The sequence below is a fragment of the Brachypodium distachyon genome, chromosome 5 (genome assembly GCF_000005505.3).
Source record: "Brachypodium distachyon strain Bd21 chromosome 5, Brachypodium_distachyon_v3.0, whole genome shotgun sequence".
NCBI classification, from domain to species: Eukaryota; Viridiplantae; Streptophyta; class Magnoliopsida; order Poales; family Poaceae; genus Brachypodium; species Brachypodium distachyon.
Genome location: NC_016135.3, coordinates 21,000,217 through 21,017,658, shown reverse-complemented (window position 1 = coordinate 21,017,658; position 17,442 = coordinate 21,000,217). Strand labels below are relative to the sequence as shown.

General features: G+C 46.3%; 2 protein-coding genes across 2 annotated transcripts; both read right to left on the bottom strand.

Moving 5' to 3' along the window:
- Positions 1–715: 715 nt before the first annotated feature.
- Positions 716–2,158, bottom strand: LOC100821277 (ethylene-responsive transcription factor ERF039). The gene has a single exon (XM_003581450.3). The coding sequence runs from the start codon at positions 1,924–1,926 to the stop codon at positions 1,171–1,173; it is 756 nt and encodes a 251-aa protein (XP_003581498.1). The 5' UTR covers positions 1,927–2,158; the 3' UTR covers positions 716–1,170.
- Positions 2,159–6,576: 4,418 nt separating this feature from the next.
- On the bottom strand, positions 6,577–7,815 carry LOC100820976 (ethylene-responsive transcription factor ERF038). The gene has a single exon (XM_010241909.3). It carries the CDS (start codon positions 7,705–7,707, stop codon positions 6,820–6,822), a length of 888 nt encoding a protein of 295 aa, XP_010240211.1. The 5' UTR covers positions 7,708–7,815; the 3' UTR covers positions 6,577–6,819.
- Between the last annotated feature and the right edge of the window lie 9,627 nt (positions 7,816–17,442).

Here is a 17,442-nt window from a genome sequence, read left to right as displayed (position 1 = left end):
GCCTACCTCGCGTGCCCATACTTTAACTGACGAAACTGCATAAGATACTGGCCAAACGGCCATGTCATATTGTCATGGCATACTTACTACTAGTACTACTACATAATGAGGATTGACTCGACTCAACTGCCCTCGCCGGGAGACGGCGTGCCTCGTACAGCACCTAACCGCGGAGTACATGCCAACGCCGGCCTGTGGATTTGTTAAATATGGAGGAGAGTGCTTTCTGCTGAGGCATGAGCGCGCCCCCACATGCATTGGGCTAATGGGCTTACCTACCGTATATACACAAATCTTATGCCACTATTAATTAATAACTATACACTAGTAACGCCAACCATATACTGGTACTATATATATGTACCAACGAGCATATACTAAGACTAATTACTCTTTGGGGATGGCTAAAATCTTAGACAAGTGTGGTACCACCCCTGCATAACTGCATTGCATACGTGAGGGCGCCAGTGGCTCATGACGGCAAGAGACAGAACGGTGGGTAGTGTGGCTCGTTGATCGTAGAATATTCATCAGGCGTTGCATGCATGATTGTGTGCTTTGCGATCCTGCAGCAACAAAATTAAAGCTGAGCGTATATAACGTGCTGTTACAGTTAGATGTTGCTTGCTACTCTGGTGTGTGTGGAGTGTGGAGGCCGAGCTGGCCTGATTCTGAAAATTAAGGACAACACATAGGATCCAGTGAGGCAGGAATTCCGGGAAAAATAGTTAAAATTTGCATCCAAAGAACGAGCTTAAAAATCGGTCTGACAGACATAGCACCAGAAAAAAACCCTTTGCTCGGACTCGAGCTGCAGGGCAAAAAGAACTGGCGGCACACCCATCATTTGTACCATATGCTAGTCCTGTTACAAGCTGAACCTCAGCTACAAAAACAAAGAACAAATGAAAAGGATGCAGTCAAGTCTTCAAATCTTGACCACAACTTAGTAAAGGACGTACTGGAGTACTATGATATCGCTTTAGGCGATATCAATTTTATTGACCGGTAAAAGGAGCCAACGCATTGGCTCAATCTTTAGCTATGACTGACCGAAGAAACAAGGTTAGCTAGTATCTCTTGCATATTGACCACGATTGGAGAAAAAACAATCTCGTCCATGATCGCGTTGATGGATCGACGTGTAGTGTTCATGCAGATGCAGGTCAGTCAGTGTTCCCAGAGCGGCAACGGCTCCCCGAAGAAGAGATCGTCGACGGGGACGTCATCCCACGGCGAACCACAGTAAGACGGCGGCTCCGGCAACGTGAACCCGAACCCCAGCAGAGCATCGTCCGGCACGTCGAAAAACGCCAAGTCCAAGTCCAGTCCTCCAATGCAGCCATTTCCCCGTGTGAGGATCTCGTCGTCGATCCAGCAATCTCGCACTGCTGTGGCCGGTCCTTGGCCTTCCAAGCCAATGGTGGCGTCTGGCGATGGCGAGAGCACGGCGGCGACGGCCGGGCAATGCGTGGCAGCGGCGGCGAGAGCGGCCGCGGCCTGCACGTCCTTGGGCGCCGCGGAGGCCGCGCGGGGCAGCTCGTGCGCGAGGGCCGGGAAGTTGAGGGTGGCGGCGCGGCCCTTGATGGCGATGGCGGCGGCGTCGTGGGCGCGCGCGGCCATCTCCGGGGTGTCGAAGGTGCCGAGCCAGATGCGGGACTTCTTGCGGGGCTCCCTGATCTCCGACACCCATTTGCCCCAGGTGCGCATCCGCACGCCGCGGTACGTCGGGTGCTTCAGGTCCCTCCGCGGCCGCTTCTTCTTCCCTACGGCGCCGACATCGCTCCCTGACCCGGACGAGTCCCCGGAGCTGGGCGACGACGCGTTGAGAGTGCTGCTGGAGGAAGAGCTCGTCGTGTTGCTGCCGCTACAGGTGCAGCTGTTGGACACCTGAGGCAATAACACCAGCACCTGCTCTTGCTCCATTAATTTGATCGATGTGACAAGTGGCGGCGGAGGCGATCGATGACCAATTAAGCCGGGATGATCACGATCTAGCTTAAACTTGATCTTTGATTAGAAGTGTGAGACCGAGCTAGTGAGTTGCGTGTAGTACTTGGGAGATGAATGCGATGCGAGGAGCGGTTCATATACTGGTGCCACACTCGTACGGCCTAGGCCCCGAAGTCAATGTGGAAACAGAATCGCAGGGGGCGCAATTTTCTTTTCTGCTCCCAAGGAAATGTGAATGACATGCAAGATAGAGGTGCCCTGTGCGTGGAGCAGAGCGTGCTTAGTGCCTTAGTTGCTTACGCGTTTCTGTGATGGTCAATGGGGAACTATACGTGTACAGAGCCATCGATCACACTGTTACCTTCATTTGTTTATTATTTCGTTAACCTCTGCTGCACAATAGAACGGCTCCATGCGAATTGGGTGCGTGCGTGTCCGTGTGTATTTCGTTTGGTAGGACGACCAATGATTAAAGTAGCCAGAGAAAAATCTCCATGCACAGGGCACCTGTCTCCAACCCTACCAATTCGGCCTCGTGCTAAGTATTAAAATGCATGCAATCGCTGTGTAGTCTTAGATCCAAAAGATTTGAATCTCTGATTACTTATATTATACTATCATCACGAATGCGTAGAGAGTACAATAATGCCAACGAGTGAAATGCTTGCCGTGTCAACCAGCAGAGCAGAGGGCAGAGGAAATAGGAAATTGCGTTTGTTGGGGGAAAAAAGATGGAAAGATTGTAGGACACATATAATGCGAAGCAAAAGCAAAGCAAAGTAAAGCGCGGCTGCATGTCGTGCTTCTGTCTTGTTCATAATCTCCGTATAAACTAACGTGCCTCACCCTGCATAATGTTATCTGACGGAATAATCAAATATAAACGCTGCGAGATTCCAGCGCGGGGAACATAAACAAAACCTGATTGGGCGAGCTCGTGGCGCGCTTTTGTGATACGGGTGTTTCCTATGATCACACACTTTAGAGCTTTATATGGTTTTGTTAAATTGCCATCTAACAACCAAAAATCCTCCGAAGAAAAGCTTGGATCAGGCTATCATATATCGTTCTTAATCTGGGGCTTTCAGTTGCCCCCACGATTCGTGAGCAACTAATATGGCCAGGGACGACTGACAGGGACGTCCTAAAGAAGGTCCGGAGAATAACTCAACTTATACACAAGTGTTTTGTACTTTCTACTCGAGTAACTCTAGATCATCTTAATCATTACAAAAAGTCTCAGTCTTGATCAAAGAAAGAGGTACGTATATACAGTACATCACATGGAGATGGAATTTAACACGTTAATAGTCAAACTCAAAAGCACATGCCATCGACGAAACTTTGCCCGAAATCCCAGATGATTGGTTGAGTTGTTATTACGCGAGGGCGACTGTCAAAAACAAAAGGGAAAAAGGACGAGAAAGTATACGCGCGCAGGACGATCTATTCCAACGGACGGCAATGGAAAACTGAAAACACATAATTATATGCATGTAGTACGTAGTACTGCTAATTATATAACCGAAGATCGTTCTTTTCTTATAGTATCATAATCACTCTTTTATTGACGGCGGAGACCTAGCTTCATATGGGCCTTGCTTCAGTTCTAACTTGACCTTCCTGCTCTTGTCCCATCCGACCCATCGCCTGTAGCTCCTTCAGAACTAATGCTATGACAACGACGACCAGCAAGATTGCACGAGCTTGGCAAATCGGTGGTATATACTCCTACTATAGCTAAATAAAATGGGAGACATGACATAATCAAAGAGAAAAAAACAAACCTTTTCCCAAAGTGCACGAGTAAAGAGTTGTTAGTACGTCCATAACCTCCAGGTCCTCCACAAGTCCGCAGACAAAGTAAAGAGTGGTTAATACGTCCATGGCTTATTAACTTCCATGATACGAGTGGTCATTTTCCAGCAAAAAGCTATATATAGTAGTATATGATTTCTATGGGCGATGGCTCGCAAAAATAATTGGGTGGTGCTTAGCGCGCCCGATAGCTACACTCGTACTGATCGTCAGCGACGCATCCGATTTGACCAGCAAAATAATGCGATTAATTAGCACTTGCCACATGCATTTCCAGTGAAACTGACGCCTAGCTTGACGGATCCCTGCGAGACATTATTGCCACATGCTAGAATAGGACGATATGCGATCGTCATCTCGCCTAATTACAATAATTTGTGTCTGTTTAAATCTAATAGAAAATGACTTCTGACCAATTAGGGCCGTTCATAGATGTTCTAGTTCTTCTCATAGGGTACCCATCGCTTTTAAGAGTGTGATCTCGATCTGAATTTATTCTGCTACTTCAGAGGCAAATCTTTACAGTTCCATAAGAGATGCTCCCTCATTTCCATATGATAAGGCATATGTTTTTTTTGTCTCAAGCCATACTTTTAAAAGTTTCATTAAATCTATAGAAAAAAGTTCAACATCTCTATACCAGATAAATACATTATAAAAATATATTCATGAATTGCTTTAGGCACCCTTTTATAACATTTTGTCTGTTGGTATTACTGCTTCGGTATCGTAGAGTTGATATTTTTCCTCTAACTCTAAAAGAATGATTGGGGATAAGAAACATATGCCTTGTATGATATGGAAAGGAGGGATTAACTACAAGCAACACTCGCTCTTGCTCCCCTTTTCCCCAAAACGGAGGCAAAAGTTTTTGCCTCATTTCATTGAATAAGCATGAGTAAAAAGTATATGACGGGGAAAAGGAAAAAAAAGTGGATACAAACACAACCACTCCCACGGCATGATCTAACACAAATATGATTTGCCCCGATGGAAGCCTAAGCGAAAGCCTCATCCTTGATCCTATTGACAATGGCGGAAGACTTGCTCGTTTCCAAAAGTCTCATGAGCGACCATGACACAAGCAGAGACATTGGCCTTCCTTCTATGCTCCTGCAGATTAAGCATTGAGGACCACCTGTTTGATATACTAAAAATCTCCGTAACAGATAGAAAGTCTCAAGACAAAATTGCCATTTATTTTCGTAACAGATAACAGATCGGTCGTAAAGATCATCATTAGCGCACAATCCTACTGAAAACTCGGATGAGGATAGCCTATAGCTTGTAATCCTTTCAGTTTTCTTTTACAGTAGTACATCACTTAGTACGACTCCTATTATCGATCGGTTGGTATAAATCGGAACATGCAAGGGATATATACTCATGTACTACTACGTACGCGCATACATACTTATGGCACGTACACACGTCACGAATCAAGCATTAAACGGAGCAAGTCGATCGACCAGCTAGTCGCACCAACATTCTGTTGAGTGTGGCTAACCGATCGATTAGGTGCCTCATCGGCCGGTCCAAATCCAGCCCCACAATCTGTATCCCCATCGGCCCGCCCATCGGAGATCGATCGACTCGATCGTTGGTTCCGCGAGCAATTGAACAAGCAACGACGTACGAACTTGGTACCACACACCCGCACCTACCGGAGCCGCCGGCCGGACGGCAGCAAGATCGCCGCTCCAAGGCATCGGATCCTCCCAGAGCCTCGCAACAATTAGCTAGCCGATTTGATTACTTATTAATCAATGGTCCTGATCACGCGTTGTACCTTAATTGGACGCAATCAGCCAGCTCGACCGCTAAGCTCCTCTGCTAGCATGCGCCGCTGCGGTGTGCAAGTGTGCAGTGCAGTGCATGATCGTCTGGCCATGTGTTGGGCATGTGAGGCGGTCGTCTCAGCCACTGGCTACGTGTCTGTATGCCCCATTTGAGATCCTTGATTTGCGACTTAAGTAATTGGGGGCGATCGATTAACTAATTAGGGGAAGGTACACAGATGCGGAAGTAGCTAAACCTGGCGTGTTAACGTTGCTGGTGGAATGCGGACGGCTGGACTCTTACGGGAACCGGTAACTGGCGTGCTTCTGCTCTCTACCTAACCTAGTAGTTATTGCCTTGTGTGCTGCTGCTGGGGGCAAAAGAAGACAAGAGAATATTGTGTGCTCAGGGTTGGAACTTTCTGTGCTCCTTCCCTCTCTGGCTCTCTCTTGTTTTTTCTCTCTCTCTCTTAGGCTTCGTGCCTTTCCCACTATATGGTGTCTGGACTCTCTGGAGCACCCTTTATTGTAACCTAGGATAACGTGGGGTTTGTACCAAACCGAGCAAGATATGACTAGTTCAGTACGTACTCTACCCGTAGTTAAATAAGCCGCAGGTAGTAATTAAAAGCCGGCCAGTTGGCATTTTAAAGTTTTTTCCCTCCGTCTTCTAAAAATCCTTTCATAAAGTATGGTCAGAATTTTGTGAGCCGGACGGCTCTAGAGAGAGAGAGATGGGCAGTAACACACCCAAACAGAATACTCCCTCCACTTACTGCCAAAATCGTTGTGAAATCATTGAGGAGATGAATTAAGCACACGGTTTGCTGTTCGTCCTTACTGTTTCACCGGACATAAAACGACTTGCAAACGGCCGGTACGCAGCCCACCAGGCCACGACATATCAATATCAACAATATAGTTGCGGACGCATCATACTAATTGTAGCTTCTATGGCTATGCCAGTATCAACTTGGCAATCATCTAAAACCATTTGCAAGCGAATCTAGTTATTGGCTCGTACGTGTATCGGTAAACGTATCTTTTGATCACGATAATAAAGAAAGGCATACAAGTTTCATGGCCGAGTCAAGCACAACCGAGAACGAATTTTCCAATAGCGGTAGTATATTCTCGCGGGCAATAGCAGTACTATCAGTAGCAATATTTCCCAATAGCACGGCTGTAGTACAGCACAATGATACAACCACTGGTAGCAGGCAGAGAGTACCAGAGCTAATTTGCGAAGCCCAGAACGGTAAAATGAAAGCTACTCGGTCCACAGGAGCGGCTCACCGAGCCCCACGCAGCTGCCGTCGTACTCCTCGGCAGCCGCCGGCCAGACCGGCGACCAGAAGAGCCCGTCCCTGAGGTCGAGAAGAAGGTCGGGCAGGTCGAACAACAACGCATCATTGTCTGATCCGCAGCTGTGATGATCCGCCTGCTGCACCGCCTCTTGTTCTGCTTCTTCCGTACCGGCACTGGCAGCCGCTTCCGTGTCCGGGGACGCCGCGTCGACGGCGGGGAAGGAAGGCACGGACGACGCGGACGTCGTGTCCTCGCACTGCGCGGCGGCCTTGACGGCGGCGGCCTGGATGTCCGCGGGCGAGTTGGAGTCCGGCCGCGGCAGCTCGTGGGCGCGGTCGGGGAAGTTGAGGTGCGCGGCCCGGCCCTTGATGGCGAGCGCGGCCACGTCGTGGGCGCGCGCCGCCTGCTCCGCGGTGGGGAAAGTGCCGAGCCAGATGCGGGACTTCTTCCGGGGCTCGCGGATCTCCGACACCCATTTCCCCCAGCTCCGGCGCCGCACGCCGCGGTACGACGGGTGCTTGAACCCGCTCTTCGACACGGCGTCTGGCCGTGCCGCAGCCTTGCCGCTGGCGGCGTTGTTGTCCAAGTCTTCGGTGCAGCAGCTGCTGCTCTCCTGATCTCCCTGGGCGCCATTGTTGGTGGCCGCGGCATGTTCTTGGTCCGCGGCGGGCGGCGGCGGCGGCGAAGCGGCAGCTCGCTTGCGCTTCTTTGGGTATTTGGGTTTGGGGCTCTTCTTGGGAAGCTGTTGCGCGCTGTTGGCGAGGGAGGAGGTGGAGGACGAAGTGGACAGTGTGGAAGATGAGACGGAGGAGGAAGAGGTGGTGGGTGCATGGCTTGCGTCTGTCTCCATGGCTTGTTAGGAGGAGGGATCTGTAGGCGTAGGCTTGCAGCTAGGAGCGGAGGACCGAGGACTACAGCAGGATCGCGGCCGGGAGTGTGAAGGAAGTTGAGAGTGCCTTGGGCTATATATATAGTGGCAGCTTACATCTTGGCCTCTTTTAGTGGGGCCATGGATTTTAAAGCAATCAGTTTTGCTTTCTCTTTCAAGGTTTTATTGTTAATTACGTTTTAACCAAGTTATTGTTAGTTATGGTTTGTTCAAATAACTAACTAGGGGTTTTATTGTTACTTATGTTTTAACCAAATTTTTGTTAGTTATGGTTTGTTCAAATAAAATTTTAAAATTCACGGGTCGGATATTTTGCAGACTGAATTGTATCAACGTTTGACGCACTGGAAATTTTAGGCCTCCGTGGATCTAGGAATCTTGGGGAAAAGATAGAGGATGTATTCTCAACTATAGTCTTATAGACTGCATTAAAGAAATTTTATATGATAGAAAAGTTTTCTCATCCAATTTTTGTACAGACCGAATTCGTATCCATGTTTGACGGACCGAAAATTTTAGGCCTCTCTGGATCTACGAATCTTGATTAAAAAGATAGAGGATTATCCTCCGAGGAAATAATTCGAGTACATGTATTCTCAAATATAGTCTCATAGATTGCATCAAAGAAATTCCATATGATAAAAATGTTGTCTCCTCTAAATTTTGGAGGGATCCAACCATGAGGTCTAACCTTATGGACATTTTTTTCACTTACGAATTTCTACCCATTCATAAGCTATTTGATTTATCTATCTACGATACATTAAAAGTTAATGCGCATTTCCTTTAGATCATACAATTGCATCCAAATAATATTTCAAAGGAAAGGAATTTTCCCTCTAAGAATTTGGAGGAAACCAAGCATGAGTTTTCACCTCGTGAAAGTAATGTTTGAAAGTTCAGATGGCTTCTCTCCCCTCTCTTACTCCAATTAAGTCGTTACACCTAATCTCAAATTCATATGTAGCATTCAAGCAACTCTTTCAGGCAATTCATGCATGTTTGATTTTTATACAGTATTTAACATGCCATAACATTTCAACCCCGCACTTTTTTAATTCATGTTTTCTTGGATTCCTGCTATTCAAAGTTTGTTTGATTGGACATGAAGAACATAAGAATCCTTCCAAAAGGTTTGAGTAGATGATTTTGTTTTGAAATGCACTATGAAGGAATCATTTTTTTCATGGAACTGAATTGAATCCTACAAATCAAACAAACCACGTGGAAACAACTCCTAAGAGTTCTAACCCTTTTTTTAAATGAAAATCCTTTGAATCGAAAAGAACCTTAGATCTTCATAACTATACCTAAAAAACATTCGATCTGGCCTCCTCAACTATTAGTAGACCCGTCGTGATACGATGCTTTTACCTTATAACTCATACATATAATGACTCCAGATTTTTTTTTAAAATGGATGCTAGAAGTTTCACGGAATTATATGGAACACCGTGGTAGTACCTATTCCTAATGAATCTCATAACCCTTCTAGATCATTTCATTTACGAGGGTCACCATGCTAGTTATTCTAGAGACAAGTTATTTGATTCATATCATACATACATTTTTTACCAAGCACTTGTTGGTGCCATATTTAAAAAAAAAAATCCTATCATGTTATAAAACTATACTTGGTGAAAAAAATTCTGGGTTTCCCCTCGATTTTTTCCCGGGTTACAATTTGTTTAGAATCCCGCTCCCTCCGTTTCATAAAGATTGACACGGATTTGAACTAGCTCTAGTTTAAATTCATGCCAATTTTTATGAAACGAAGGGAGTACCGTTCAACACCGTTGAAAGGGGCGTTCAATACTGGAGGGGGTGTACCCTGCCACGAACTCATATTAGGCCACGCCGCCGGCTACGCGTAAGTGTTCGGCATGTAAACATGCTGTAGATTCATACGTAGTTGATCCCTGGCCAAGTCTGACAGTCATTTTTTTTGTCAGTGAGTGGGAAAAAAAATACTCTTGCCTGCCTGTTGGCTTAGGGTTATTTAACGAACAGAGGGAAGTCAGTCATCTTCTGATCACAAAAGAAGTCAGTCTTCTTCTGGAGATAAATACTGGTGGAATAATCATCTCCAATGAACTACGTAGAACTTCAGAACGGGTTAATTAATTAACAAGATTTCCGGCTGATTTGACGAGCAAGTCAAGTGGTGGTGCTGCTCGCATGATGCTGACGGAATGGTTTGGCGTCGTCGTATTGCCCGGGCGCCCAACCTCCCGACAAACGCAGGCTGGCGGCCGACCTGGGCAAATCTCAATGAACATCTGGCCGGAAACCGGCGGTGACTTCCGCGCTCGATTCAAGAACCAAATTTGGCTTCGTTTTGTCTGGTTTTGCCTTTGACTTCCCACGAGTTACTACTACTGCTACTACCACCCCGTATCCACTTGCGAAATTTCAGCTCTGATCACAGAAATACAGAGAGAAAGAGAGAGGGACATGTTAGGCCAGGGCACACCATCGGTGCGAAATTCCAGCTCTGATTGATTGGGAGATGAGATTGGTGTGTTCTCTGCTTCTTTCCCTCTCTCATGCTCAAAGATTTTTTTGGTATCAAGCGCTTAAAGTTTGATCGTACGGTCCAATAACTCCGACGAAGCTTGGTGCGGATCGGCAAAGATACAGATAAACAAGGCTTCTCCACGTACATCGTCCTGCGGATAGAACGGGCAGGAAATAAATGCCGTTATAGCAGGGACGAACCTGCGGCAAGATTAATTCCTTCTTGGCTTTCTTTTACGGTTCCGGCCCATGCATTCTTCGGCGTCCAACACGAAGCACATGGCGCCCAGACGCCCAGCCACTACCCCCCGTGCAGCGCTCGTGAGGTCCCGAAAAATAACGAACTAGTTAATGGTTTCAGAAGGTTCAGACAGAACCTACAGTAACCTGTGGAGTAGTAATTCTCCTCCTTTTTATCAGGGGTCTGCGAGTGATGTCGCTCTATGTTTTCATTGACATACCACTCGCCGACTGACAGGGATGTCCCACTGACCGGCTGAGTTTAGGTGGGACCCCGTTGTCGGTGATAACTGCCACGTGTAGAATCCCGCCCTCGAGCGCTTCAGTCAGAAACAAGGAGGACCTGGGGATCGAACTCCGAGACGTGTAATCAACGCCAAATCCAGGGGGGACGTTTACGTTAATCTTCTCGTTAAGCTACGGTGTTCTTCGTGAAACACGCGCGTTGGCGAGGTGGCCCTCTTTTGACCCACGGCCATGGGAGACGGGACGCAGCAGGAAAATGTGCGCGCTTCCCCACGAGCCGTGCGGGCGAGAAGCCGAGAGAGAACCCACGTGAGGCCCCCGCTCCCTGCGCCGAGAGCGCGTAGATCCCGACTGTCGAGCGAACGGAGTTCCTTCCCGCCATTTTGTACCGGCCCTTATTTGGCTACCAACTAAACGGGATTAGACGCTTAGTAGTCCAATCAAAGGCATTGGCCTGGTTTACTATTCTTTGTACCGGAACACGTCCTGTCGATCTTACTACCAAGCCTTGGTACATGTACTGGACTACTGGCACGTCACGCATTACTTGTAAGTCCTACAGAGCTTGTCCCAATGCATTTATATTCTCTGCAGGCTAGTCCTCAAGGGGTGTCACCCCTGCTTGCAAGTAACTGTGCGCCGTAGGTTTGGAGTATAGCCAACTTGTTCCGTATGATCAATTACGAGTCTTCGAGATAAAGAAGAAGCTCGATCTAATCTTCTAGCTTAACCCTGGCCTGACAAAAATAAGCAGCGTGTTGGAGAATACAATGCAAGCTTCTAGAATGTTCTCAATATTATAAGAAAGAAGACATTACTATGGAATACTCTAGAATATAAAATAAATAAAAGAGGAAACCTTCTAGTGTTTAGATATGCATGAAGAATTATGTAGAAGCTTTGGAATACTCTAAAATAGGAGTTTAAAATAAATAAATAGGAAACCTTCTAATGCCTAGATATTTATGTAGAAGTGTGCGGAAGACTTTAGATATTTTGTATCAATGGCTAAGATTTTGACACATGTCAAAGATCCAATGCCCATGTAGTCCTATAAATAGAGGCCCTTACCTCACACCTTGTGTAGTAGAGAATAAGGAAGTGAAGAAGGTGGAGAACAAGGTGTGAGCAAGTGTAAGGTGTGTATGCTCTCTCTTGTACTAATATTCCTAAAGCAATATAGTACTACTTTGTTCATATAAGTCTCCCGGTTAGGCCTTGTTATTTCTAAGTACTTAGTGCATATAAGTTGTGATTTAACGTGAGCGGATTCGCCCGGAATCACAACGGTCTTGTTTCAACGTGAGTGGCATAGCCGCCCGGATTCAAGACTTGCTTTAACGTGAGTGGCTCTGCCGCCCGAAAGCTTGCACTAAGTAAGTAGAAATAAAAAGGGACTAATCAACTACACCAAAGTAGTTGGTATAGGTGAATAGGCCCTCTCGTAGTGTGTTAGGTCCACCTCGAATTCTCTACAGTTGGTATCAGAGCAGGCGGTCCGGGATCGTCATTTGGAGGAAGAGTTGTAAGCACGGGGTGCTTGCTTTGTTCGGTGCAACAAGAAGGCGCTGAGGGGAGACTCTGCTGGTGCACAGTCTGGGACTGTGAAGCTGGTCCGGGACCAAAGCTTACTTGACGCTGGGCGCAAGTCACCATGGCGGATCTTGCTAGCTCAAGCAGCGGGATCAGGAAGCTTAATAGCCAAAACTATGGCTATTGGCAGACCTGCATGGAGTCCTACCTACAAGGTCAGGACCTATGGGAGGTCGTTGCGGGCACCGAAGCATTTCCTCCAGAGAATGCTGATGCCTTGCGGAAATGGAAGATCAAGTCAGGGAAGGCCATGTTTGTATTGAAGACGACCATCGAAGAGGACCTATTGGAGCACATCCGTGATGAGAAGACACCTAAGGAGGCATGGGAGACTTTGGCGAAGCTATTTTCAAGGAAAAATGAAGCACGGCTCCAGCTCTTGGAAAATGAGCTCGCAGGTATCTCACAAGGCAATCTATCCATCAGTCAATATTTTTCGAAGGTGAAGTTTATTTGCCGTGAGATATCCCAACTTACCCCGGATGAGAAGGTGAGCGAGGCTCGGATGAAGAGAATCATCATCCACGGTCTTAGACCCGAATACAATGGGTTTATGGCTGCGGTGATGGGATGGCCTACTCCACCTTCAGTAGTGGAGTTGGAGAATTTATTGGTAAATCAAGAGGAGTTAGCTAAGAAGATGGGGAGCATAACCATAAAGGAAGAAGAGGAGGCACTTTTCACTAAGAAGAAGAGCCCACACCAAAAACAATGGAAGCCCAAGCCTAAGTGGACAGAAGGTGGGAAAGAACATCCAAAGGAGAGAAGCAACTCTTCAGGGGGAGACCAACGAGAAAGACAAGGACCAAAATGGTACGAGAAGAATGCAAGGAGACCAAGTGATGGATGCTTCAATTGTGGCAAGGCAGGTCACTTTGCTCGAGAATGCCGATTTCCAAGGAGGTCAAATGATGGATGCTCCAATTGTGGTAAGAAAGGTCACCTTACTCGAGAATGTCGATATCCAAGAAGGCGTTATGAAGGGAATGTGGCCACCACAAAGGAGAAAGAGGAGATCACTCTAGAAGCATCCATGAGCGAAGAAGAATGGGACGCCGAAGCTGGATACTCTCAAGAGGTTGACATAGAAGACTTGGAGGAAGACATGGAGGTGCCAACCCTTGCAATGGATGAAGAAGAGTTGGAGGAAGACATGGAGCCACCAGTCTTTGCAACGGATGAAGAAGAGTTGGAGGAGGACATGGAGGCGCCAGCCCTTGCAGCAATCAAGGATCCAAAAATCAACTATAAAGATGATTGGATCGTTGATTCTGGGTGCTCCAACCATATGACTAATGATGACAACAAGCTGCAAGATATGACCGAGTACAAGGGAGGAAAAATGGTGCTGACAGCCAACAACTCCAAGCTATCGATTTCCCATGTTGGAAAGACAGCCGTTCCAAGGTATGGTCCTCAACAACTCCAACTTGAGAGAGTCTATCACGTTCCAGGCTTGAAGAAGAATCTGTTGTCAGTACCTCAACTGACAGCAGAAGGGAAGTATGTTCTGTTTGATCCACAAGAAGTAGCAATCTTCAGAAGGCTCAAGGTGATCGGCACACCCATCATGGAAGGAAAAAAGAGAGATTCACTCTTTGTGCTCTCTGCTGAGTCAGCATACGTAGACAAGACTCGAAAGAATGAGACGGCTGATCTTTGGCATGCGCGGCTTGGACACGTCAGCTACCACAAGTTGAAGGAGATGATGGAGAAGCACGTAGTGAAGGGGCTTCCTGATCTTGATATCCGTACAGACATGGTCTGTGCTGGATGTCAGTATGGCAAGGCCCACCAATTGCCATACAAGGAGTCGCAGCATCAGTCAAAGGTACCTCTAGAGCTCATACACTCAGATGTCTTTGGCCCAGTCAAGCAAAATATCACTTGGAGGCATGAGATACATGGTGACCTTCATCGACGACTTCTCAAGGTACGTTTGGGTATACTTTATGAAGGAGAAGTCTGAGACCTTTATGAAATTTAAGGAATTTAAGGATATGATAGAAGGTGAACTCGAGTATAAGATACGGTGCCTACGCACTGACAATGAGAGAGAATATTTATCCAATGAGTTCACCATCTATCTCAAGAAAAATAAGATAAAAAGGCAGTTAACTTGCCCTAATACTCCACAACAAAATGGAGTAGCGGAGCGCAAGAATCGTCACCTTGCGGAAACTTGTCGGAGTATGTTGCACGCCAAAAATGTTCCTGGAAGATTCTGGGCCGAGTGTATGAGGACTGCAGCTCATGTGATTAATAAGCTACCACAAGTGAGGTTGGGGTTCAAATCACCACATGAGAAGTTTTGGAGGATGAAACCAGCCATCAGCCACCTCAAGGTATTTGGTTGCGTATGCTATATCTTTGTGCCAGATCACCTAAGAACCAAGTTTGAAAAGAAGGCGAAGAGGTGCATCTTCGTTGGTTACGATGATGCTCGAAAAGGATGGAGGTGTTGTGATCCAACCACAGGTAAATGTCACACCTCAAGGAACATTGTGTTCGATGAAGCTTCTTCATGGTGATCCCCTAAGAAAGAAGAGATTCCTGAATCACCTGACGTGGAGGAGGTTATAGAAGAAGAAAGAGATCAGAAGCTAGAAACCCCAAGTGAAGGAGAAAAGAGCTCACCAAGTAAGACCAAGAGTCCGTGGAAGACTGGCATACACCAACCTGAAGAGCCACAAACCGAGGAGCATGATCAAGAACTTCGAAGATCAACAAGACCCAGGAAGCCCAATCCAAGGTACGCTAATGCTGCTCTTGCCGATGAGTCTTTACCTATTGAGCCATCTTCCTATGAAGAAGCAGCACGAGGCCCTGAGTGGCAGAAGGCGATGGAAGAAGAGATTAAGGCACTAAAGGAAAACCAAACATGGGACTTAGTGCCAAAGCCAAAGGACGTGAAGCCAATATCCTGCAAATGGGTCTACAAAGTGAAAACCCGAACAGATGGCTCAATTGAAAGGTATAAAGCTCGACTTGTGGCACGAGGTTTCTCGCAGGAGTATGGACTGGATTACGAAGAAACATTCAGTCCGATGGCAAAAATCACAACAGTTCGAGTCTTGCTTGCATTGGCTGCCAGCAAGTCTTGGGAGTTGTGGCAGATGGATGTCAAGAATGCCTTTCTGCATGGAGAACTTGACAAGGAGATTTACATGGAGCAGCCAAAGGGGTTTGAGAGCAAGAAATACCCCGAGCATGTCTGCAAACTAAAGAAGGCACTCTACGGGCTAAAGCAAGCACCAAGAGCATGGTACGGAAAGATCGGTGAGTTCCTAGTACACAATGGCTTTAAAGTTGCTCCATCAGACTCTAGTTTATTTGTGATGGCCAAGGAAGGAAGACTAGCAATAGTTCTAGTCTATGTTGATGACTTGATCATCACGGGAGATTACTCCGAGGAGATAGAAAGGACAAGGGAAAATCTCTCCGTGAGATTTCAAATGAAGGAACTTGGTGAGTTAAGACACTTCCTTGGACTTGAGGTGGAGCACACTAAGAATGGGATATTCTTAGGCCAACAAAAGTATGCGAAGGACCTTCTTAAGAGGTATGGGATGCTTGACTGCAAACCTATTTCCACTCCTATGGATCCTAACGCAAGACTTCAAGAAGACAAAGGAAAGAACTTGGAGGATGCAACCATGTATCGGCAACTGGTCGGGAGTCTTATCTATCTGACACTTAGTCGGCCAGATATTTCCTATGCCGTTGGAGTGGCAAGCCGATACATGAGCACACCAAAGAAGTCTCACCTTGATGCAATAAGGCGAATACTCAGGTATGTCAAAAGCACCTTAAATTATGGCATCCTATATAAGAAAACAAAAGAATGCCAGGTTATTGGTTACTGCGACGCCGACTATGCCGGAGATTGTGATACACGGAGATCAACCACTGGATATTTCTTCAGTCTTGGATCGAGAGCCATAACATGGTGCAGCAAAAGGCAACCTACAGTGGCATTGTCAAGTACTGAAGCAGAATATCGATCAGCGGCAGCGGCAGCACAAGAAAGCACCTGGCTTAAACAATTGATGGAAGACCTTCATCAAACTCCAAAAGATCAGGTATGAATTTTCTGTGATAACTTATCCACCATAAGGCTAGTAGAAAATCTTGTCTTCCATGCAAGGACAAAGCACATAGAGGTGCACTACCACTACATCAGAGAAAAGGTCCTTAAGGGGGAAATTGAGATGGTGCCAACAAAGACAGAAGACCAGATTGCAGATATCCTCACCAAGAGTCTCAACAAATCAAAGTTCGGGAAGTTTCGAGAAGCTCTTGGCATGGTCACCAAAGAAGCTTTGCATTGAGGGGGAGTGTTGGAGAATACAATGCAAGCTTCTAGAATGTTCTCAATATTACAAGAAAGAAGACATTACTATGGAATACTCTAGAATATAAAATAAATAAAAGAGGGAACCTTCTAGTGTTTAGATATGCATGAAGAATTATGTAGAAGCTTTGGAATACTCTAGAATAGGAGTTTAAAATAAATAAATAGGAAACTTTCTAGTGCCTAGATATTTATGTAGAAGTGTGCGGAAGACTTTAGATATTTTGTATCAATGGCTAAGATTTTGACACATGTCAAAGATCCAATACCCATGTAGTCCTATAAATAGAGGTCCTTACCTCACACCTTGTGTAGTAGAGAATAAGGAAGTGAAGAAGGTGGAGAACAAGGTGTGAGCAAGTGTAAGGTGTGTATGCTCTCTCTTGTACTAATATTCCTAAAGCAATATAGTACTACTTTGTTCATATAAGTCTCCCGGTTAGGCCTTATTATTTCTAAGTACTTAGTGCATATAAGTTGTGATTTAACGTGAGCGGATTCGCCCGGAATCACAACGGTCTTGTTTCAACGTGAGTGGCATAGCCGCCCGGATTCAAGACTTGCTTTAACGTGAGTGGCTCTGCCGCCCGAAAGCTTGCACTAAGTAAGTAGAAATAAAAAGAGACTAATCAACTACACCAAAGTAGTTGGTATAGGTGAATAGGCCCTCTCGTAGTGTGTTAGGTCCACCTCGAATTCTCTACACAGCGCTGCCGAAGTCTGGAAGTCGCTAATAGTAGAAGTGT